The 25,111-nt window shown below is 51.1% G+C and overlaps 1 protein-coding gene across 2 annotated transcripts in view; it reads right to left on the reverse strand.

Moving 5' to 3' along the window:
- Positions 1-16,397, reverse strand: part of NRP2 (neuropilin 2) — a gene marked incomplete at both ends in the record, with an annotated part of 86,129 nt that extends 69,732 nt beyond the window's left edge. For both annotated transcript variants that reach the window (XM_084265706.1, XM_084265705.1), the window contains 2 exons: positions 4,556-4,733; positions 16,325-16,397. In XM_084265706.1, the coding sequence (XP_084121832.1) occupies positions 4,556-4,733; positions 16,325-16,397 (251 nt within the window). The remainder of the gene's footprint in view (positions 1-4,555; positions 4,734-16,324) is intronic.
- Between the last annotated feature and the right edge of the window lie 8,714 nt (positions 16,398-25,111).

Consider the following 25,111-nt stretch of genomic DNA (forward strand, 5'->3'; position numbering starts at 1 on the left):
CGGGAGATGGCCATGCTGCCATAAGTGGCCTTCACTGGCCAGGCGAGCCCATGTGCCTCCCCCTTTGTACCGTGGCCCAGAAACACCAATGTATGTTACTGCCAGTGTGCCCTGGCAGGCAATGCTCTGAGATGGGTGCTGGCAGCATGGTGTCTTCCCTTGCCAAACCTTGGTCCCCTCTACCCTTCAAGCAGGGGCATCTTCTGCCATGCCTGCCCCATATCCAGCACACACAGGATGATGAACTTGGTTCAACTCTCTTGGGCACCACCATGACACTTAAGAGAGCACAGGGACAACCACATAAACGTCCTCATTACAGCGTCCCAGTTCCTGTTTCTGCAGACCCCCAGGGGCTTGACGTGTGGACAGTCAAGAGGAAGAGCCTGACTGGACTGTCTCCCATTTCCCTGCTCCTGCCCGGTTCTGAAACCCTGGGCTCGTGTCTCGAGTCCTTTGCCAGCATTTGGCATGTGCCACCAGAGGGGGCTGCGAGCCACGGCAGCGGTCCCCCAAATCCTCCCCTGGCAAGGATTCCACTGACCCAGCTGCAGCACGCATTGGAAAGGGCTACAGAAACGCTCACTGCCACGGCCCAATTATCAGCTGGGCAGATGTTATGACTCAGCTGAAAGGTCTTCTGCTTGCAGAGGGAGCACGGCCTGTCCGCTGCAGTCTGGAGGAGTGTGCCTCTGTGTACAGCGCCATCCCAAAACTCAACGGCAGCTCTGGCCAGCCTGATCCTCTGGCAGAGGCAGCAGAGTGTGACTGGGGATGCAACACTCAGTAGCCAATCTCGGGAAGGAGCTTTTAACGGTCCGAAGAGAAACCGAGCAGTGGGAGGGAGGCACAAATGGAAAAGGTAGTTATAAATGCAGTGATTCACTTGGAGACGAGGTTTCTGACTTGGATTTTCCAAGCAAGCGGTGCAGACAGAACAGCTCAGCAGCAATTAGGAAGGAGCGGGCAGCTCAGCTAACGTGGCTCTGCAAGCTGGGGGACAGCCACCCCTGTTGCACACCTACTGCATAGGATTCAGGTTGCTCCTGGGATCACAAATAACCTGTGGCATGCACAAGGCTGCCCAGCTACCGCCATGCCATGCGGGGAATGGAAACATTGCGCCACAGCAGCAGCAGCAGCAGCAGCGTGCTCTTTTCCGCTGGCTGCCACTTCCCTGTTCAGAGAGCAGCACTGACTGCGCAGGGCTGCCGTGCCGAGACACAGCTGCGCCCGCAGCACGGAGGGGAAGAAGTGGCAGGCAGGCAGGCTATCACAGCTATTTCCAAATAGTTTGGCAGGTCTTTTTTCAGAGCCAGCTTCCCTTTTGGCTTTGCCGTTACCACTGCGACCTCACAGCCACAGGACGGCGTGAATAACGGCCCAGGTCCCATGTTTTCCTATCACAGTGTGCCCACCCTCTCGCGACAGGGATCCCGGGTGCACAAGAGCCACAACAGGAGGAGGCCAATTTTCTGAAGTGCTTTCCCAAAGTCAGGCGCTTCCTTGGAGCAGGCAAGAAGCACGGAGAGAGAGAAATGCTCAGGGGCTTCAATTACACCAAATTACTCCTTTCGTGATGGTGGTGGGGGGGGCGTGTGCAGTTACTTCTTAATGCAGCTAGAAACAGCCAAAGAAATGAAAGCCCAGATGTGCATCCAGGAAAACAACAGCAACAATCAGAACCCCAAGCAGCCGGCCCTGGCTGCCACCTCCAGGCTCCATCCCCAGCTGATGCTTCCGCCCCACCAGGCAGGGAGGAATGGCTGGCTGCTGAAGCTGCTCCCTGCAGCCAGCCCGCACTTGGGTGTTGGGACAGCACAGGGTACACAGGGCCTTTCCAGCAAGCTGCCTGGCAAGGGGAAGTCACTGACCTTTCCACAGAGGTCCCCAGGGTGCCGGGCACTGTGCAAAACACAGGAGGAAATGCCTCCTGTCCCAATGGGAAATCTAAAACAGATATAAGGAAGGCCAGAAAGGACAGAGTAAAACTAAAAAAGCCTTTTGCAGATACTTTTGTAGGCCTTAGAATGGGATTTAGGAATGTAAATGTTATGCTTTATGAGGGAGAAACTTTAGCCTAATAAGGTAAAACAAAATGCTGAAGGAAGAAGCAACAGAGGAAAGGGTTACAACATTTGCTTCTGGCAGCTGGAAGCACAGACTGAGCCCACTCTTGTGCGGATGGCTGCCAGGTAGCAACACCAGAGTAGAGGAAACCTTGTCTGCTCAGATGGATTGCCACAACGGGGTTCATCAGCCTGTCACCTTTGTGTGAATGTGCTCTATGTTAATGATCAGATGTCAAAAGAAGGGCTCTGCCCTGAGACTATGTTTCTTTGATGCTGACCTCCTGTTCGGATTAAGGTCCCCACCTGCAGCTGCAGTGAGGCCTCTGCTTCTCCATAAAATACCCTCTGACACACAGATGAAATTTATTATTAGATGGTCACCTATTAGTACTGCTTAATGCCCAAGCATTACATAGTGTTAACCCTTGTCTCCTACTAGTCGGTCACTTAAAAAACCCCACCTCCTTTCTATCAGTTTCTTTCAGGCCGTGTTTATTGTGTTCTCATTAGTTTGGTTATGCTTCCTATCAAGCACTGCCCACTTTCAAACCCACTCCTTTGCAGCGCTGGCTCTGGGCAGCAGGGACCCAAAGCCATCTTGGCTCCCAGCCAGCAGAAGCCCGAGCGTGCTGCAGATGAACCCTGTTTCATTCCCACACAGGTGGCAGCTGAGGGGATAGAGGCAAACTTTACGCTCAGGAGAGGTTTGATGTTAACGCCTGGTTTCTAAAGAGCATTGTTACCACAGGAGCTGAACTGAGTCAGAGATTCTGACAAACCCTTCATCATTCATGTCCCACATGGGGGATGAAACCCTTCCAACTCAAACCTTTCTGCTATTACTAAAGGCTGCTTCATGCACACACATGTAGAAAAGGAAAGGGCGAGACCATGTAGCAGCCACAGTAAAGTAGAAAGCAGCAAAGGGACAGTACCTCCAGTGCTCACACAGCACCTGCAGTTTGGGATCAGACCCTGCTCTCTCACAGGCAGCAAAGCATAGCAAAAGTTGTCTGAGGTGCTCAGAGCTAAAACTGACATTTTCCTCCACATGGAGGAAGGGCCAGGTGGCCCATGGGGTTTTCTGGCTTTAACCAACATGGCTTTGTTTGCTTGAGGCGTTGGAGAGGGAGACGCTGCAGTCCCTGCTGCCCAGCTCAACCAGTCCTGCACACAACACTGCCCTGCAGACAGTGCATATAGGCCTAGAAAGCTTTTATTACTATGAATCTGGGGCAACTGCATTAGCTATGAGAAGGCTATACAGTTCAGCTTGCACAAGCAATAAAAACATCTGATAGCAACCATCACTGCCGAGGCCAAGTTGTGTTCATCTGTGCCCACATTGAGCCTTTCTCCTCCCTCTCCCCTCTCTAAATGCAGGCCTGATCCTGCAAAGTGCTGAACACCTTGCACGCAGTGACTTCAGGGCGAGTGCATGGTGCTCAAAGCCTTATTAGCCCAGGCTTTATCTGTAGGGGGTGATGAGATTCCCAATGACATCAATCAGTACACCTTCATTAGAGTTAGAGGAGCTATGCTGATTTATGATAGCAGAGGATCCAGCTCTACACTTCATAACCTTCAGTACCTCATCAAACCCACGCTGAATTCTTTGTTCTCCACAGGGCTGATCCTACAGACCCATAAATGCTTTCCCTGTCCCTCTGTCTTTTTTGCAAACAGAGTTCCCCTCTCCATATATAAACCCCTTTTAATCAACAGGACCAGTGTGTCTGGCAAGACTTCTGTGTCAGTCCCATTTTAGGAGACCCTAAGCTCCTTCACAGCCCAGGCATCCCTGCAGCTGGCTGCGAATTCCAGATTAAACACAGAGGTTTATGTGTCTGCTGAGACCATGTTATTAACTCAGCCTTTTATGGTGCCCTTTGATGCTGTTAATTATTCTTTACTAGCTGTTAATTGTTTTTCCCCGGACATCTAATTTCTAAGTACCTTCTTTGAAGAAAAGAGAAAAGAAAGCAGACAAACCCAAGCCCCCAGTTTACCAAAGGCAGCAGAATAAGCCCTGTGGAGAGTCAGATCCAGTCCAAACAGCTCAGCCCCCCCAAGCCCCAAGCCTCACATGGCCTGAGCATGGGTCTCCAGCCCTAGGGCTCTCTGTGCTACACCTCTGTCTAGTTACACACCAGGAAATTGCTCTGCTTGCCCAGCATGGTTTAAAAGGACAGTGAGGCCACTTTGACAATGAGAAAAACAAGCTGCCTTTGAACCAAAGTCAAACTCAGATTGAAAGCCAGCTGGGTCTCGCTTTCAGGTGGTATCAGGCTGAATTAAGAACCACCAGTCCAATGTAGAATAGCTTCATCCTATGTGTCCAAAGCAGCATCTTATAACCACCCAGTCGGGAGAGGCACACTCATCCCTGAAGCACTACAAGAACTCAGAACAATGCTTGGAGGCCCATACTGCCAGGCAAAAGCAGGTGACTATGTACTAGAAAGGAAAAGGAAGGCTCTTACTTGCAGTCGTGCTTTTCTATTTCAAAGTGAGGGTTGAAGTTGAGGATAATCTTCTGGTTGGATTCAGGGGCATAGATGACCCACTCACAGTTCTGGTGGGAGGGGTAGTCATTGGGGTACCCTGGGGAGGTGATGTACCCGGCATCCTTGGAGTTCAGGCGGCCCCCACATGGCTGAGCTGCAGAGACACAGAAGAGAACAAGGCATTGAAATGGGTTCTGGGCATCGGCTACAGCCAGCCAGTCCCTCGGGCCACTGCTGGGGTGGTCTGATAAAGGCCATTCTTCAGGCCACTGACATCCATTCAGTAGTCTAATATTTCATACTACTCTCTGGGAAAGGGCAATTATTCTACACAACAAACCTACTCCTTTCCCCCCACACCTCCTGCCACACTCACATACCACATTTCACACAGAGCAGAAAAGAGAAATAAATGCTCTTGCCGAGGCAATTACAGAGCCATAAAGTAAGAGACAGATTAATATCAGATCATCCGGAGCCACCTCATTCTGTCCCTTCTTTTACCTTCTTTGCAAGCTGCTTTCTGGCAGTCTCCCACAGCTGCCTCAAGAGACACAAAAATTTGGCCACACACAACCCTCGATACAGCTGCAGGAGCACAGAAAGCTTTGCTGTTCCCAAGGAAGGAAACTGAGGCACTGTAGGGCTGATGGCAAGCCCAGGCCCACCCGCATGGCCAGTAGCAGTGCTGAGGACAACAGTGCCCAGCCCTCTTGGCCCCAGCCCACAGCCTTTCTCCACTTGTACTCTTCCTCCCCAACTCCACCTGCCCCAAACAACCCATCTTGGCAGAGTGGCCTCCTGTCCCCAAAACCTTTCAAGCTAAGCCAGCTGTTGGAATTGCAGACATGGGTAATCAGCAGTGGTGGTTTTGCGGGGCCAGCCCACAAATGGCTGGCAACAGCTGCGCAGTGAGTGGAGGAAGCACTCTCGGCTTTGGGTTAAAACAGGCCCTGGAGGGTGATTTCATCTTCAAAAAAACATTTAATCTCATGAACGCTGCAAATCAAATTTATTATTGCGTTACTTGCTGGGAGGAAAATCTGCATCACAGGGTCAATTGATAGCACACTGCAAATCCCAACAAAGTCCCTTTCTCCACAGGGTCCCTGTCGCATGTCTCTCGCTGCCCGCCCGTGCCACTGTCCCAGCACCACAGCCCCATGGGCTGCCACAGCTGTCCCTGGAAAACAGCATTGCCTCCTCATGCCCAGCAAAACAGGCAAAAAACCAGCAAAACTAACAAATCCCAGCAAAACCCCAGGACCCTCCACAGGGAGGGTGGCAAGAATACAGGGTGAACCTGTTCCCACATTGCAGAAAGGCTTCCCTCTCCATGACGATAAGAAATGGGGCACAACATGGGATGCAAATCCCCTCAGGTTATCCCCACTGTAGTGCTGTCCCCAGGGCTCCAGTCCTGCAGGAGGAAGCGGTGGGCTTTCCTGGGGCCCAGGGGTGCCAGATGTGCACCCACCTTGGGACAGGGCCTGAGGGACATCCCACAGCCCTCAGGGAGCTGAGGCACAGAAGGATCATTGCCCTTGGTGTAGAAGAGTAACCAAACTTCCCACACCCCAGTGGCTCTGTAAGCCAAGGGTGTCTGCAGCGTTCTCTGCTGCTGCAGCCCTGAGGGGAGCGTTGTCCTTCTCCCATTTACAGCAGCACTGCTGCAAAGCCCCAGGACCACCCGGGAGAAATAAAGCAGTGCAGACTTGCATGGACTTAACCCACCGCTGAAGGTCTGGCTCTGTCCCTCTGCCTTGCAGTCCACCAGGCCCCAGGGTGTCAGGCTGCAGCAAGTCAGCCCACCCTCATCAGGGACCTCCCAGCCTGCCTTCAAACTGCCCTCTTGCCAGAGCCAGGGCAAGGAGCAAGGCTGGGCCCTTGGTGGCAATGCTTCCTGGAAACAAGCAACTGCCTGCATGCTGCCTGCAGAAAATGCATGTGCCCTGTGCAGGAACAAGGACGACAGGAGGCCCTTCATGGGGGAGTGAGGCTTCCTTCACCACGAAAAAGCACTATCGCAGTTTCCCCCATATTTTTCATGCCCTTTAACACATTCATTCTTCAAAATAACTTTCTTCTCACACACCCAAAGGCATCTCTGCACCATTCCCTTTTTTTCTTAAAATAATTCTGTAAGTATCTTGAAAAATATGAGGGGGAAAAAAAAAATCACAACACTGCCACAGAAGAGCTGAGAATACCAAAAAACATCTGGTTTTGTTCCACAGGAGAGCTTGCTCAACACACAAACATTTACAAACCTACGTTCTTGCACAAATCTCTTGTCTCAGCAAGGCATATTTGCCCACACACGTGTCTTTGTAGGTTTGAGGCGGGGAGAGAGCGAGAGAAAGAGCGACATTCACGTGGAAAGAAGAAATTCACGGACTTGTTGACATCAACGTACAAATAGACGTGTAATTCACACTTCACTCATGTATGCACTTTCACACCTTCTCCTAAAAATTCACACCTCGTTTGCACACATGTCCACCCCCTCCAGCAAAGAGAAATATTCAAGCTGCAGATTATTTTTCTTGGAAAGGGCAAAGTCTTGAAGCAATGAAAATACAGTCAATCCTTCCACACCTCGTCATCCCCTCCGCGTCTCTCCAGCTTTCACACACATGCTACCCGCTAGGCTGATACCACCAACATCACCCACCACTCAGAAGTTGCTAGCCCCTTACTCGTGCCGGATACTATGAATACTCTGTGAGCCATTGCAACTCAACCTGGAGGGGGACTGCAATGTGAACAGGGGCGTCAGGCTCCAGCTTGCTCTGGCTCTTCCGTGACAAACAAACTCAGGAGCAGAAATCCAGGTTTACCCTGACCTCAAAACCTCTCCCTTGCCCTGTGAAGTGTCTCAGAGGAATACATTTTTGTCCTCTCATTCATCTGTCCCCAAGGAGGGCCAGAGAAACGAAGGGACTATTTCACTACAGCGCTGCCTTGTCCACACACAGGCAACGTGGTAGGCAATTTTGTACCAGGGAAACCAGGGCTTCTTAGGGTTATCTGAACGGGCAAAGTGACTTTAATATCTTCATAATTGTTCTGTCAGGCTGCTGCTCTTTCTATTCACTGGTATTTAGCAGATAACCACCTGCAACAACAAAATCGATCATTGTGCCCAGTGATGGGCAAATGGCTTGCCTCAGCAGCCATGCCAAGCACTGGATTTCTGTACAAAATCAGGCCTGTTTTGTACACAGTACTGGGTCAAGCTCCTACATAAATACATCCTTTCAAGCTGATGCATTTAATCCATGCTAAAATAATTAAAGAAAAAAGAAAAAAAAATAAAAAAGGTGAGTGGCATGGCTACTGCCCAGGGTCTATGCTTGGGAAGCAAGGCATGCTCCATAGCTAATGGGCTACGGCAGCTTTTGCCAGACCTGAATTCACTTAATAAAATTAAAATTAAATCCTGAAGTATAAGCCAAGTCTGCCAGGTGCGTGGGACATCCCGTTGCTCAGTAAGCAAAATGCAGGCATTGAAAGCAAACTGCTGGGGCTCCTGCCAGCCCACATGGCAGAGCGGCCAGTGGAGTGCTGTGCTGATGGCAAGGCCACGGGAGAGCAGCCGGGCTCCTCAACAGAGGCTATGGAGGTAGAGACTCCTCAGCAGTGTCGGAGTAGGCTGTGTTCAGGGTGGGAAATCCCCAGATCCCCCTGTTTCATTAAGGCACTCAACATGACTTACATTACCCCAGCAACCCTCTCTTTACAGGACCACCCCACCAGGCAAACTACACCAGAGGATGACAACCAAGCCGTAGGGAGTGGAAAAGAAGACCTGAAAAAGTTTGTGAGAGTAACCTGCAAACACTGCAGTGAATGGTGGGCAACTCAAAGCTTCCCAAAACGTACCAGCAGCTGAGCTCCACACCCTTTGTGAGAGGCAGACTCCTCTTTCCCTGCCCTGCCAGAGACATCCAGGCTGATGAAGTCTCCCCCAGGGTGGAACAAGCAATCATCGCTCAGGGGACCCAAAAATAACAGCCAGGCCTCAGGAACCTCCACCCACACTTGGGGTTTTTCAGCTCTGCAGCTCATCAGTGCACACTAAAACCTTAGGCTGGGAGCAGAGCATTCTACTTGAATTTCCTGCCGATTAAACCCCTCTGGATTTCCCTCACCCCAGGAGAGCAGGGCTCACTGTTATTGTTGGATCTTCAACACAGAAACTAAAGCCAACTTTGCCTGTAACAAAAATATTCATCGCCAGAGAGGCCCATTTCACAACAAAACACACATACTACAGCCTCTCAGAGCTTGCAGTGCCCAGCAGAAAACTATCACATGTTTTGATCTGCTGGGTTCAGTTTACTTTGGGGATGTAATTCAGGACTGCGTACAAAGTTTAAGATGTTCTTGTTCCTGTAGAGGCAAGCAGCAGTGTCACTGCTCAGAAAGAGCAGCCTTTGAGGGCAGCAGAGGAGCAAGGGAGAGAGATTCCCAGAGTCCCACAGCAGAGGGATGCACCGCCTGGCCTCATCACTTATTTTTCTTCCTCAAATGAGATGCTCATAGCTCAGTTCCACACTCATCCAACCACCGCAGAAGGTTTCTATGTCCCAGGATTCAGCACTGGGCAGCAGCGATTTGCCCTGCCAACCTTCTGACAGTGCAGCAAAATACGGGTCCTGGCATGCATGACCTACTGCTGCTGAACTTGGCACTAGTCCTTGTGCAGCAAACCCTGCATTTTGGTCCCATTAGAGTCAAACAGCTCTTCAAGAAGCAAAGTTTTTTAAGGTGCATGTGCATCCAAGCCCTTTGCCAAACCCTGTCACAAAGGAGAGAAACAAGTCTCTTCTGCTGAGGCCTCATTATCATTAACATTTATCCTGCCTCATTCCCCAGGCTGAGGCCCTGGGGGAGCCTGGTTACAGCTAACGTGACAGGGGCGCTCACCCCAAACTGTATGGCACAACTTTCACATCAGGCAGGAACACAAAGGAGATCTCTTAGATTTAAGTGATACAGCTTACCCATTGGCCAAGGGAGAGAGACATAGTGCAGAGGAAGCTAATACGATTAGATATTTTATCCCCAGTAGCATAGATCATTTTAGCAGAAGCATGTTTGCTTTGGATTGTGAGAGAAAGCTTCAAATGCTTCCTGAACAAATAGACCCGAACAACACAAAGCATTTGCATGCATGGTTCATCCTAGGGCTGCACCCACATCTCGAGGCTTCACACAACCAGGGAAAGGCCCCATAACATGCCATCGAGGGCCTTTACCAGTTTAACTCCAATTTCACTTAAGAGTAGAGGCACAGCAAAGCAGAATTTAAAGACTGCTTTTGTGATCCAAACTAAGATTTTGTTTGATTCAAAGTGTCTCAAGCCTGTCATGAGACAGGCTCATAAAAACACTGTCTGGGCTTAAGCAAGAAAGGAACGCGCCAATCCATCAGTTGAGGAATGCAGCCGTTTGACCACTTCCTAAGGCAACCGTGGAGGGATGCAATATATTCACTTTATAGTGCTGGACAGCAGTGAGAGGGGAACACTGGAAAGCTCACCAAATGGAACATTTTTGCTGTAAGCCTTTGCAAAAAGAGATCATTTTAAATTATTTTTAAATAAGAAGGAAGTGTTGGAGGAAGGAAGAGAAAGGAGGAGATTTGGACATTTCCGATACCTACGCTTTCTTTGCCATGTTAATCCACAGAAGAATTAAGTGGAAACCTTAAATAGAGACTTACTTAATCTTCACCATGTAAAAATGAGAGTGCTGAATCCTGCATGCAGATCTGGGTAATCTGCTTTCCAATCACTGGAGTCCAGGTGATTTCCACACCTGTGGTTCTGGGCAGCGGCTTTCCAGGGCCTGGCATTGGCTTGTACCACCTCTGTCAGTGGCAACATTGACCTTTAAATGTTGCTACTTTGGGGTGTTGGTGGTTCTTTCCCCACCCCCCCCAGCCACCAACCCTTGCATCCTTGATGAGATTTCAGACCCTGGTTTTACATGGTGCCACCTCTGCTAACTTTGTTATTTGCTACCTTACATCACATGGAAATGCAATTCCAATAGGGCAACTGGCTTTATAGTGTTAATTTTTATATAGGTGTGTGTGCACACACAATTCTTCTGGCTTGCCTGCCAATGTCATCGGGGGGACTGAAATCACAACTCCCGGCCACTCCGGTAATCATTCAAGAGGGTGCATGAGCGTGTGCATGCACATGCAAAGGAGAGGGATAACTGCATCTTGAACTTGCAAGAATCATGCCTGTTTCTCCTGCCTCTGCATTAGGCTCTTTAAGTCTCATGGAAACACACTGCCATCTCCCAGGAATAGGTGGCAGCTTCAGGAGATCTTCAAGCTGCAGATTGGACAGTTTCTGAGGAAGCCTCGCCAGTACTGTAGGCGGGGAAACAGAGACTTGGACAGCCTGGAAGGCTCAGAGCAGAGGCAGAAATGAAGCAGAGGCTTCCTTCATGGCAGCCTGCCACCCTACCTGTAGGCAACACTAGTAAATAATATGGGAACGAAACAATTTGCTGAGCCACCTTCATGAATGTTATCAAAAACAGGCTGGTTTGAGGGCCGTGGAGGAAAAGAGAGTGACATTTCTAATTCAACACATTAAAGAAAGAGCCATGGATTCACCTAGGATTCCTCTCTAAAGAGCTTCAGGCTTGATAAAAGGTGCTTGATGCAGCTAAAATACTAATTAGCATTGTTATTACGACAGTTCCAAGAAGAAAAAAAGCCTGTCTTGTCTCTCATCTCCCCCTGCGCCCTCCCAACTCCCTCACACCTTTTGAGCCCATCTGTCAGGGTCCGTTCATCACAAAAACTGAATCCTGGCTTTCCCCACCAGGCAATGGCAGTTTATTCCTGCCTCTTCCCAAAGCAGCTCGTGGAACTTCTAAATCTCTCACCAGCCAAGGGGAAGCAGCCCCAAGAATGGGACAGGAGGGGAAGCAGCCTCTCTGGAGCCAGTGGGGAACAGGCCCCTCTGCAGCTCCCTCCGCATAAACTGGTGAGGAACAGCGGCTTCAGCCTCCTTTCTGATGGCTTGCTCAAATCCAGCTACTGCTGAGCCTCACTACTAGCGACAAAGTTATTACACATTCTGGCGAGCATCTTAAACACATTGTTTCCTGCTGAGCACATATTCAGCAGTTAAACAGAAAGAGAGGAAAGCAGGAGAGAGCCTGGGGGTGTGCATGAGGGAGAAAGTTGCCGAGAGGCTCTAGAAACATGAGGGAAGAGTGTGGGAAAGAGAAGGAGGCAGGAGTGTGTGTGCGGCAGCAGGGTGGTAGGGATCAGAGGGCTCTTTGCATAAGAGAAAAGGTAGAGATTTGTGTGCTTGTGAAAAGAGGAGGAACTAGGGAGATAGTAAGTGTGTGTGTATATGTGCCTACATACACAAGGCATTGGGGTTTGCCTCCCTCTTCTCCCCACTGGAATCCCCTAAAAACCAGGGTCCAAAGAAGCCTTTCAGCAAAACATAAGCAGAGTAAAAGGACAGTGTCCTTTTGGCTTCACCATCTTCCTAGGAGAGATGTAGAGAAAGGCAGGCATTCAAGCCCCACGCAGACAGCACTTCACAGCTAGGGGTGACCCACCAGAACAGCTGGGCAGATGTCTTGCCTTTGTCTCAAACACAGAGGGAGAAATCAGAGCAGGTTTCAAAGACCCGGAGCCCAGCACTTCATTTCTGGGGCCCATTTTCTTTGACTCATCAAGTATGAAGAGAGGGGAAGAAGCATTCCGACAGAAAACCTCTGCAGCCATCCATCCCCACAAGCAATACTTCTGGCTATTCCGCACGCTGACCCACCGCCTGTCCCCTCTTCCCCACCCTGTTTGGGAGAGGCTGCCTCACCCAGGCTGTGATCAGGGCCCCGGGCCCCCAGTGTTACCCTAGCTGTCCTCCAGCACACGACCAATGGGCACTGCCTACATGCAGAAAAGGTTACAGATCCGGGTTGTGATTTCAAGTGTTTGGCCCCGTGCCTGCCGACCTCGTGCTGACAAACCTCTCCTCTGTGTCTGCATTTGTGTCTTTTCACTGCACAAGCATCAAGCCTGGCTCAGGATCTGGCCTTCTGAGATTGCGATTTGGCTCAGGCAGGGAGAAGGCTGACCCTTTGATTCCGAGTATGATTAAAACCATGCTACTGTAGCGCTAAGCCGTGTGCAACACTGCTAGCAACAGCCCTGATTTATGTTGTTGCTAGTATTGCGGTTTCCACCAGGGTGTAGACAGGGATTTTGAAAATAGCCCAGCTACCTCTTTGTCTGTGTGTGTGTATTATAATTAGAAACGTGTCAAAGGGCTGTTACAGAGTGAGGGTAGCGCTGGAAGCATTCACACCCTGCATCGCCCCCACCGCTGTGCCCATACCATCAGCCCCAGCTTGGGTGTGTGCAGGCACATCAGCTCTCCACACTTCCTGGATTAGACAACTGTATTCCAGAGACCCCATGGGGACACGGTGGCAGTGACTTCACTGCACAATGGAGAGCAAGTTTAGCAGCTTCCAGTTTGCTCTCAGGCTGCTGCAATCTGCCCCCACCATTGTGGCTAACTGCCGACTCTCTCTATTTCGATTTCGGATAGGATCATGCATCTCAGATATAGACGATTTATTTTCCTAGCACAGCTGGTCTGTCAGAGGTCATATAATTTGGCAGCAATCCCAGTGCTTAAAAATTAATTTTTCCTTATTAATACAACTGGGGGTCCCACAGGATAGGAACCCAGCCTTATCTGAACCTGACAGCTTCCTAAAACCCCATGAAGGACGCTTTCTCCTCCCAGGCTATCTGTGATACAAGGCCACCATGACCTGGAGCCTGGCAGCACTAGAGGTTTCTGCTAGGAAGCCAACCCACCTGCTTGGCTGGAGCGACACGCTGCTGGGATGGGGAGCACTGCCTTGTCCGGCCCAGCAAAGCAGGTTGCTTTCTCGTTTTAACCTTCTCACCATGCATGAGGTACCAAACAGAGTAAACTCTAGGAAGGGAGCTGGGGGTAAGAAGCAGCAGAGCAGGAAGGTGGAAAATGCCTCTGTAGAGCCCCCTGGGACAAGTATGCCTGCCTGTCACTCCAGACACCACCCATCGTGATTTTCTGCAGCACTAAAGTTAGGAAAACAAAATGCAGCATCCTAACCTGGGTCAGAGCCCCCCACTGAGCTTGTATCAGTCGTTTTCAGTGATGCTCCTGACAACTGTCTGATTCCTAGGCTAAAAAAGCTTTTGTTCCCAGTGAGAGCCGAGTTAACAGCACAACGGGCAAAAGGCATTACACTCATCGCTTGCGTGGGGGTGTGTGTGCATGTTTGCATGTGTGCGACCGTGTGCCTGCTCGGCAGCAATTTGGTTTGGTCTCCCTCCCCACCTTGCTACATCTCCTAAGTCATTACTAAAAATACTAGCTTTTAAGCAAACTATTTGGAAAGCTTCAACAGTGAGCTTTGCTCGGAGCTGCATAAACATCATCTGAACGGCTCAGTACTTGGGTCACTCAAATCTGTTACTTTCTTACTTGATTGATTTTTTATGGGAAGATGAAAAACACAGCCATCCAGCCTTCAGATTTATCTTCCTGGGTCTCCCACCCACTCCCCTCCATGGTTATCTCAGGGTTTGCTTGGCTACATACAAATTGGCAGCTGCTCTGTTTATCTCTTACTGTAGAAATATCACACGACGGTTTTTTTCCATGTGGATTATCATATTATTGTCTATTAAAAACATCTCCCCTCTCTGCTAACCTCCCTTAGGGAACCTTAAGAGGGACTTTCATAATGGGGGAAGGCTTTCAGATACACCAGACTGAAACATAAATCCATCTACCTCTGGCATGTTTTTCTTACTGGGCTGGCTAATTTACGGGAGCTGAGCATAGCCTGATCAAGGCTTGCATCCTGCTACCTCATGCTTTTCCTCGCTGGGCTAGCAGTAAAATAATTTGGCTGGGTTTGCAGCACCACACGACAACATCTCGGCAAACAGCCGCTGGTGTCAGCTGCAGGGAGACAACTTCCTTGCTGGCTCCAGCACCATGTGATGCTCTGCTTAGCCGGGAAAACCCCGCGTTCAAATAAACATTTCTTACAGCGACTGAATGGCCTCAGAGATACAGTTGGCTCACAAAACCCTTCCCAGGTAGAAGTCCCGACCCTGAGTCCATTCAAGGATAGAAGGAGTAGCACACACAGGCACACAGTCAGGCTCAGCAGCCACAGGGATCGCAGCCAGACTGGCCAGTGCACCCTCAGCCTGATCTTCCTCGGCACAATGCCCCCTCTGGGAGACCAGACAGTCCCCCTGCAACAGGGACCATCTGAAAAGACTGCTGCACTCAGCAGGGGCCTCCCAGGACTTTACCCTTTCTCTTCACCCCATGGAGTGATTTACTCGATGGGGTGAAGAGATTTACTATTTGAACAAAAGATGGGATTTTTTTTCTCCCTTCCTTTATAACCAAAAGGAAGGAGGCGATGCTATCTGGCCACTGAACGTCCCATGGAGTGTATTTGCTGGGAACGTCCGTGCTCCCCTACTGCAGAAAAAGAGGGACTTTTTCAAGCGGCAGGGGCTCTCCCACCTCCCTTTCCCAAGGGGGCAGGAGAAGGCAGAGACCGGCGCACGCACATTGAGCTCTGCCATCTAACACAGCCTGGGTCAGACCTGGCTCAGGACCCTGCGTCCCCACGGGCTGAGGCATGCCCCGCGGCCACAGTTAACGGGAAAGGAAACCCACAGCTCAGCAGCGGCTGGCTTGGCACCACCGTCCTGCCAGGCAGCTCCTGGGCTGCTAACCGTAGGAGCCCCAAGAGAGCGGTGGACGGCTGGGTGAGGCATATCCTTTTCCTCCAGGACAGCTCCAGGTGGGGTCCCTGCTGCCCCTCATAAGCCAGACCCATAAGCCAGTGGCTGTGGAGCACAGGGCCCGTCCTTGTCCCTCCCCTGTCCCCAAGCTGAAGCCACGCCAGCACCGGGGCTTCATCCCGGCACCTCCTGGCAGCCCAGCCTAGCTCTTAAGCGCAACCAGAAAAAACACACTCACACCCTAAAAACCCACGGGCCACGAACCCGCCAGGACCCGGGACACCCCGGCACTCGTAAAGTAAGCGCGGGTCCCGCACGCACGGCGGGCAGGCTTTCCGGGGACTGCCCGGGGGTGCCGCCAGCGGGCGGGTGCCACCGCAAGCCGCGCCGGCTCCCAGAGCCGCCCTGCACGCCTCCCGGCTGCCTGCTCCCGGCCCGATGATTTTAATTTCTCACGTAAAGTTTGCCGAGGTTGCAACGGGTACGGGGCTGCGGACATGCGGATGCGGGAGTCCTGGATGCGGCTGGTCCCTACCGCTTCCCCTCCTTTCCCCATGTCCTCCCGGAAAGTGAGCACGCAACTTTCCAATGCGGTTCCATCCCCTCGCCCCTTCAAGCCGGGCGATGGAAGCATGGGAGCCGGGCGGCTACACCCGCTGCGCACCTTGTCGGGGGCAAGGGGGAGGCTGCGCCATCCCCGCCACATGCACGACAACCGTCCCCCCCACCCCCATGCCCGTACTGCGAGAGCTGCGTGGCGGCGCCAAGCCCACGTTTATTCCCTACGCGGTGCCCACGGCTGGGCAAAACGCCTGGGCAGGAGCCCGGGACCGCGGACAGGCACCCTAAAGTTAGGCGACAGGGGAGGTCCCCGTGTCCACGCGCGGCCGAGGGCATCCCCCGCCCCGGGGGCGCCTTACCTGTCTCCACCGTGCCTCCGGAGCCGGGTAAGCACAGCCCTAGAAATCCCCACGCGAGAAGAAACGTATCCATCCTTCGAAATAAATTTAAAAAAAACCACGAAACCACCCGAAACCGCGGGGCCGGGCTTCGCCTCCCTGCCCCGGACGCGACGCGTGGGCGCCCCACTCGCGAGCGGCTCCGGCGGGGCTCAGCGAGGGGCGGCGGCGGCAGCCTCTCCCGGGCCGGGGCCGCGGGGCGGGCGGTGCCTACGGAGAGCCTCTCCCTTAGGGCGACCCGCGGGGCCGGCGCCTCGGCATCCCCCGGGGCGCGGCGGCGGCGTTGTGGGCTGGGGCGCCGTCTGCGCCTCCTCTCCCTCCCCGCCGGCACCTCGCAGCCTTTTCAGGCAGGGCGGCATGTGGCTGTCAGCGCCGAGCGGCGGCGCCGCCCCCCGCGCCCCCCCCTCCGCCCGCCCGGGCCCCGCCCCGCCGGGGCGCCCCCCACCCCGCGCCCCGCCCCGCCCCGCCCGCAGCCGCGGGGAAGCGCGGAGGGTCCCGCCGCGCCGGGGAAAAGGGGGGCAGCGCGCGGTGCGCGGGGCCGGGCGCATCCCCGGCCGCGCCGCCGTGCCGCGGCTGCCGGTCCGCCCCTTCCCCGGGCGCTCACGGCCTCGCAGCGCGGGCAGGAATCGCGAAACGCAACTGAAATAATTGCAAAGGAGCAGGGCTGCGCGAACGGAGACACCCAGAGCTTGTCAGATGGGGGAGCATCAGGACAAGGATTGTCCCTGCTCGTGGGCTTCCGCCGCTGCCGGCCCAGCCCCAGAAGCGCCGTGCCTCGGCCAGAGCCGCCGTGACGGAGCGGAGAGGGGGGAGCGCCCGCTCCCTCGCTTCTGACACCCATGTTGCGGTGTAAATCAAAGCTGGTACCAGGGACGCATGCGATACCTCCCCGGCACCGCACCGCGGTCATGCTTCCACGCTCCCAACCAGATTTCTCTGAGCTGCGCTTTAAAACCATAAGCTGAGAGCAGCGACCACGGGCACTTCCAGAGTGCTCCAAAAGTTTGTTCTCCTTCGCCCCGAGAATGCGAGGAGTCCTTGCCTGGATCGGAGCTGCCAATCTACTCACTACCCACCGTGACCGGTAAAAACCAGTACCTGGCAAACCGGGGCTAACTCACACCTCCATCCAGTTTGAGAGGTGACATTTCAAAGCACACAATTGAAACGTGCTCAAAACCCCCACGCTGAAAAGCTACTTAAAACCAAATTCCTTATGTTGTTGAAATCTAGACTATAGATTCCAACTTCCAAATTCACAGCAGACAAAAGGATTAGAACTACGTTACCTCAGGTTTTTTTTAAGCTGGTAATTAGTGAAGAGATACTGGCATGTGGCAGAAGTGAGATACATCACTGTGTGGGTGAGAGGGAAAGTACAAATGTTTCACTGGTATTCGTTTAGGGTGATGAGACTAATTATTTTGTACTCTGCTGTCTATCAGCTACGGGTAGCATCACCAGCTCACGTCAATGAAATCACGATGCCAACCTGTTTGAGCACATTCACACAACCAGAACGCACCAAGTTACTCTGAGGCCAGTGGAAGTTCATTGACAGCAACAGATTTGGCCTGACAGACCCGTCTGATATTTCAGCCGTTACCCTGAGGGCTGCAGCATTCCTCTTCCTTCTGGGTGTTTTGATACCTGATTTTGCATCTTCTGTGGCACAAATGTGCTCCAACGCCTGCTGAAGTCAATACAAAGCCAGTGGCAACGACTCTGCTGCCTTATTTATTCTATTTTGATGCGGAATTATGCAACTATTATTTACTACTTGCTCATAGTTAGAGTACTATCGAGCTAGCAGAGTGTGATTTTTTTGTGTGTATAAATAGCCCTCGCAAGACTTAACTCAGATATTGGAGTGCAATAAAAACCCACAGCATGAATCATTCCTCTTGAGACGTGCATGGGAAAGGAAGAGGTTACCAAACCCCAGCCAGAGATGGCCCCATGTCACACACCATACAGCACAGGGGTGATTTTCTTCCCATTATATTCAGTCTGAGTTTCCCCTGGTTAAGGTCAATAGAAGAGTGCAAACACGACCTTGAACTGGTAACAGCTCTGATCTGTGGCTGAGTGAAGAGAAGATAACCCTAGGAAACAAAATGGTGATGGCAAATGAAGTTACCTGCTGCTCCACAGAGGTTTCTCTCAGCTGCTTTTCAATAGCTCTGCACAAATCCAGCCCTGTGGTTACTGTCAGATCTCAAGTCTCCTCTCCACAACATGCTGCTGTTGGGAAAGTAAAGGCACAACTGAAACACCAGGCAGCACTACTGTAGTTTCTATCGCTGCAGGTGTTCAGGACGGATGACAGCCAAGCTGGTGACACCTGCTAGTCCAGCTTGGGCACAAAAGAGTCAAAAGTACTTCTTTTGGGAACACTTAAGACTCAGATTGTCTCTCAGGTTTGAGGGAACTGAGCACGAGGTGATGCTATGCACCTTGAACTTACCTCTGCCGGTTTCCAAGGGCAGCTGCTGCTGCTGTGGGCACTCCTCCATGCCCCAAGCAAGGCTGGACCTCATCAGCTCTTTGTGCTGGGGAAATCCTGCTTCTGCCAGAGGGCTCAGGGCTCTGCTCTCTTTCAGTCCTCCTGTGAGCATTCAAAACCCAAGAGTAAGCACTCGCCAAACCCATCAGGGGCTGCAGCATTTTTCCGTATCCGTATGTGAGAAACATCCACAAAACCTCACTGGAAAAGACACAATATGTAATTTAATGGTACTGTAGTATTTAATGTATCATCTGCATTAAATCTGGGTGAAGGAATTTTGCAGCCCAAGCATTAGTCAAAGCTAAGATGCAGTGAAATCTCCTCTACCCCTCTCCTTCCCTCCAGCAGAAAGCCTTCACCTCCTCAAATACTGCCTAGTTCCCTGCTGCCGACCTGAGGGCCAGTGTACCTAGGGTTTTCCCTGGCATTCTTCAGCTCTGCTCTTCCCTCTAATTGCAGCTCCTTTTCAACACTGATCATACAGCCTCATTTATTTTCAATCACATCTTCCTCTTTCTAAAGGAGTCTGTCTCACCCGATGAACTGATCATCAGGAGGTGTCTGTAAAGCAGGAACCCCCTCCCCCCCCCAGCTTGTCCTTAGAGTCTCAGTCCTGACTTAAAAGAAAATAAAATTAAAACCAAGGCCTCGTGTATTCCTGTAACCTTCTCTGGGCTCCAGAGTAGCTGGACAAACAGGGTCTCTCCTCCAGTTTTATGTCAAAACACACTATTTCCAACACAGAACTTGACAGCCTTCCAGAGAAAACAAAACAGCAGAACTGAAACAGGGCTAGGAATGAGTGTGGGGAAAAATGATACCCAGCCTAGATAAAACCCTAAGTATTGTCTGTCAGCAGGAGAGCAGGGACTCAAACATTTTTGGCTGGGTACCCAAGGAGCGGGAGTGTGGGCATGGGGGCAGATGGTGTGGGTTGTCTCTCTGACTCCTCGCAGAGTGCAGACTTCTCACTGCAGTTCTCCTCCAGAAGTTCTTTGAGATCCTCAGCTAAAAAGCTCTAAGTGCATCATATAAAATGTTTTTATTAGTCTATCAGGTGCATGATTACGAGATCTCATTTTATAGCCACAAATAGGCAATAATTACCTTAACATCCCATTAGCCCTAGTCTTCAGCCAGACTATTTGCTCGGGAATTCATCATATTCAAAGAGCAGGCCAATACCCCAACTTGGAGAAAGCGGTTTGGCACATTGCATTCAAGTCCATAAACTTCCACTGTAGAGGTGGCTTAATTAGCAAGCTGCCCAGTTAATTTTGCACGGAGAGTTCCATGGCTGTGAATCTGTGGCTGAAAGCAGCGGCTGCCGGGTGAGCCCGGAGGCAGCCCCTTTGGCTCAGCGGGTGCTGTGGCAGGTCAGTGCTCACCCCCCCTTCCCACCCCAAACTCCTGCCCACCCCATTAGTGCTTGCCTCCTCCTAAACACGACCCCTCCACACTTTTCCAAGCTGCCGGCCCAACAGCAGGGTGGCTGGGAGCTGCTTTCTCCCCCCACTCTCCTGCTCACAGACATTCCTTACAGGAAGCGCGTTGCTGGCGTGCAGGGGCTACGCCAGCGATCACACTGCCTGGCCGCAGTGTGGCCTGAAGCTCGGGCGGCTGCTGTGGGCCCTGGGCCAGTATCACCCTGCTGATGTGCCAGGAGCTGGCGGAGCAACACCACTGCAAGGGAAGCGAGGGGAGTGCTGAGGCAGCCTGGAAAGCAGAAATTAAAAGAAGGGAGGCAAAAAAACCCCCCACCAACCCCCAAAAAATCAAACCCAGGAAGAAAGGGTAACAGAGCAGAGAAGGGAGGTGGCGAAAGAAACAAAGAGACAGAACAAGGGGATGGGGAAAATGAATAAACAGCAGAAAACAGTGAAGAGAACAGAGGAAGCAAATTAACAGAGTTAAAATCCATCATCAGATTAGCTGAGAGAGGAAGAGCAATTCCTGGCGGCCTGGGAGGTGCTCAGCCACGGGAGGGGCGCAGACATGCTGCTGGGGGCCTGCTCCGAGCAGCAGCTGGTGCAGGGGAGCCGACGGTGCCGCCTGGGCGGAGGAAAGCCCCTGCATCTTCAGAGTTAATAAAAAAAAAGCTTTCAGACTTCAGCAGGCTGACTAAATTAGGCTGAATATAAAGGTGCTGTATTATTTCTCAATATGGCAGCAGTATGAAAGGAGGCAATGGGTTTCTTTTGAAGCAGCTGCTGTGTAATCCAGGGCTTTCAGGTGTACTTCAACCAAACGCTCTCCTGGTTTCAGCAGGTTAACTTCATTAAAGGCTCCATCTACTGCTTTAATGTTCACTGAAATCCCACTGGGTGGGTACATTAGGCAGAAATAACCCCACAAGATGATTGCATGCTGTTGTTTGGAACAGTGAATGGACCTGGAAGGGGAATGGAGGATAGGAGGGGGGTCACACAGTGACCCAGGCTGGAGAGGGCAGATCCTGAACCACTGTTACTCACCAGCAGGCCTGGCTCTTTGCTAATGGCAGCAGAAGCCACTGAAGCAAACCCCCAAGCCTGTGGGGAGCCGTCCCTCCTGACCCCATCTCTGTTAACAACCTGATTGGTTCCTGCTTAGGTATCCTCCTTCTCCAATGCAGCCACTGGTGCTGTACCCAGCTTGTGAGGAAGGCAGGGAGCCCCCAGAGCTGCTCCTCACCTGCAAAGAGGATACCATGTTGCTGCAAAGGCTGTCTGTCTCTCCAACAGAGCCTAGAAATTCTGTTGGAGTTGCTACTGTGGGCTTTGAATTTGGCTTGAGTTTCTAACCCTACTGTAACTGTGGGGTGCAGTTAAGATTCCTGAAAAATCAAGTAACCTCTTGCTAGTGTGAGGTGACCCAAGTTCTGCTCATTCATCTGCTAAAAGCACCCAAAATGACCCACCGTAGGTCTCTCTAGGTCCCACCCACAGAGCAGCATCCATCTTCACACTGGAGAAGCTCTAGTAGGACCACACTCCAGGTTGAGTCAACAACAGCTTTTCCAGACTGAATTAAAGAGGCACATCTGTGGACCCCTACCCAGTTATGGTCACAAACCAAGGGCCTCATTTAAAGTCTGCTGAAGCTGATGGGAGTTCATCCATCAACTTCACCCATGTCTGGATGTGACCCAAGTGGCTGAGCCCCGCGAAACCAGCGTGACGTCTTTAAGTGCTGCCACTGATTTCCGCCAGTCTGGCTTCCACTGTGTGTCATGCTCTTAAGTACGTACAGGGCCGTGTGCTCAGTGTTATAAAGGGACACACCAGCGATCTTATTCAACCACCTCTGTAAAAATACACAAAGCCTTAAACCAGCAAGTCATTTATACCTCCCCTCGCCTAACACTTGGCAAACAAATTCTTAGGCCAGAAGCGATTTCACTTTCCTTATAAACAAAATGCCATTACCATGCTTGGGCTCTTGGCTTGATAGACCCTGGCAAGAAAATGCACGTGCATATTTTAAAGGGGTCTCTCTTTTGCTTATCACGCTTTAGCTTTTGACCTCTCCCCTCTTCCTCCATGCCCAGGCACATTCCGGTGTTGGCTCCCGTGGCGGTACGTCGCACAGCCCTCCCAGTGACTGGGGTTAGACACTCCCTCCAGCAGATAGCACATTCTTCTGGAGCACTGTCATGGGGGGCACCTGGAGCTGTGAGAGGTTTTCTTTCCCTTTTAATCTTTTATTTTCTTTGATGTTCATTTTAAAATAAATTATTGTGCCTTATTTGTATTACGGTACCTGGCTCTGCAAGGACTGGGACCTCTCTGCTGTCTAAACATAGAGTCAAAGACAGTTCTTGCCTCAAACAGTTTACAATCTGAAGAGACAAAGCAGACGAAAACCAAGAGCCAGATACAACACGGATGACAAGCCTGTGGATTACTTTTGCATTTAGTTAAGTTGTAAACTGTTGAGGGAGAGATTGCCATTTGACTACGCCTGTGCAGTATCAGAGGTAGGAACTTTCTTCTGATGCTGCTGGATACCCAGCTGCATGGAGACAGGCTTTTAACAGGGAACACTTAGGTAAGGGTGTCCCAGAAAGTCAGTGGTTCCTCAGGGAGCCACTGCTTTTCACCTGACATCACCAAGTGTGTGTCAGTGACCCCAAAAAGCAATCTCCTAACAAAGCCGTGTATATTCTGCTAATAAAAGACAGATGAGGACAGGAAATGGAACAGATCTAGAGGATCCCAGCTGATAGCTGGAAGCAATGCTGAGCTGCGTTTTCAACACAGCCAAACACTCCCATGTTTTGAGAACATTTCAAAGCATGTTTGGCACAGTACTTATGTACATGCTTACCTTCTGAAATATTTCATAGTGGTGCTACGATCTTGCTGGAGACAGCTCTGCCGGATGTATCAGGCTGAAGATTGTCTTTGTAATCCTCCCTTTGACATACACACACATCTCAAGACAGACCTAGCATTTACACCGCTTTCTAGACAAGAAATCCACAATCTCAGAGGAGCTCTCCCCTGCTTCCTTTCCCTTTCTGTGAAGGTTGTGAGTAACAGTCATCACCTTTTCTCTGTGGGGATGGGACTGCTTCCTCATCATTGCAGAGGAGCTCTTTTTCCCAAGAGGTGTCTTCCCTCTCTCCCCAGGATCCTGCACACAGACCCCATCGATTTTTCAGTGTACCTTCGCATGGAAATCAATGGTGCTAAGGCTGCTTCAATGGCACTGAGGCCCATGCCCCAAATAACCACACTGGATGGTCCTCCAAGGAACTGGGGCCTGCAGAGCAACAGTCAGGAAGCTGCCCATTTTCTGGACAGCTCGTGTTGCAGGGCAGCATTTTCACTCTTGTGCTCAGCTGCTTTCACAGGACATTGGGAATGTGTGGCCCCTCCACAAATTTAGGCTGTGCTTCGCAGAAGTTCAAACTTAGGGCTCAGCACTGAGAATTCGCTCAAGTGAAGAGATGTGCTAGAATAACAACTATCAGGCTCTCTGAAATAAGGGGTGGTTTTGTGGCCATACAGCTGCAGATGAGGAGAACCAGTCATTTGGTCTTCCCGAGCCAGACAAGTGACCCAGGACCCAATGCAGTGTGAGCCTGTGGGCAGCGCTGGACCTTTGCCATCCCGTGTTTTGTTTCTATGTTAGCAAAATGAGACTGCCAATACCTTTTTTTTCCCACCCCTGGTCTGACTTCTCAGTTTTGAACTCCTTAATGGTCTCTCCTCATGCGTAGCATGGTGGGTCCAGTGGCTACTGTAATACAAACAACCCCCAGTTGTGGGTTTTTCTTTTTCCCCCATGGTGTGCTACATTTATCAGCGTCAACCATGAGCCCAGCACAGTTGGGCTTTCCCTTGCTCTCAGCACCTCGGAGCATTTGGGTTCACCAATCTTGCTATTAATAATACATTGTGCAAAGTTGGTAGAGAGCTCAAAGTTTTCCATGTGTGTGCTGGAGTTTGATTGTAACTGTGGGTATCATTATCATCAAAGAGACTGAGGAATGGCAGCTTTTAGTTAAACAAATGGAAAGCTGTATTTAGTCTCTTTTGCCACATTGTGATAGAAAAGAATAAAGGCTTTTAAATATATTTTACAGCTGCTGTTTCTTAGGTTTTTCTGCCTCACAATAGTCTCTGTGGTTCTGACTGGGAAGTTGTTGCAAAAGCTTTTTGTTTTTAAGCCTCCTATCAAAATAATACATATTAATTGCCACATTCCTGAGTTTTTTTGTTGTGGTGGAAATTTTGGATGGGGTTGTGTGTGTGTGGAGGGACAAGCTGTAAAGCATCAACAGCTGAGAGGGTGTACCCTGGGTGAGTAATAAGAGAGGGGTCTTAGATGACACTTTGCTAGCCGAGCACAAAGGAGAAGAGATGTCTCTCTAGGAAGTGAGAAGACAATTGGTAGAGTAGCCTGGGGCTCTCTTTGTGGGGAGCAGGGCAGCGACAGAGCTGGGAAGGGGGAGCCAGAAGTGCTCAGCAAGAAAGCCAGGTGGGAGCAGGCACAATGCTAGAAAGGAGCAGTGTGACAGCATGCTCTTTGAAGAAGGGAAAAAAAAAAAAAGCTGTATTCGTCATACTGTGGCCACAGAAAATGAATATCAATGAAGCAATTAGCTCTGTAAGCAATGGGACAAATGAAAGCTGCTTTCCTAGAGGTGCTTAACATGTGGTTGGATCCATGGGTGTATAATAAAAGCTGAGCTCAGGTTTTTCCTGTCAAGATGGCACTAATGTGGTCTCTGTCCTACCTCTCCAGCTGTT

Source organism: Gallinula chloropus (genome assembly GCF_964237585.1).
Source record: "Gallinula chloropus genome assembly, chromosome: 5".
Taxonomy (NCBI): domain Eukaryota; kingdom Metazoa; phylum Chordata; class Aves; order Gruiformes; family Rallidae; genus Gallinula; species Gallinula chloropus.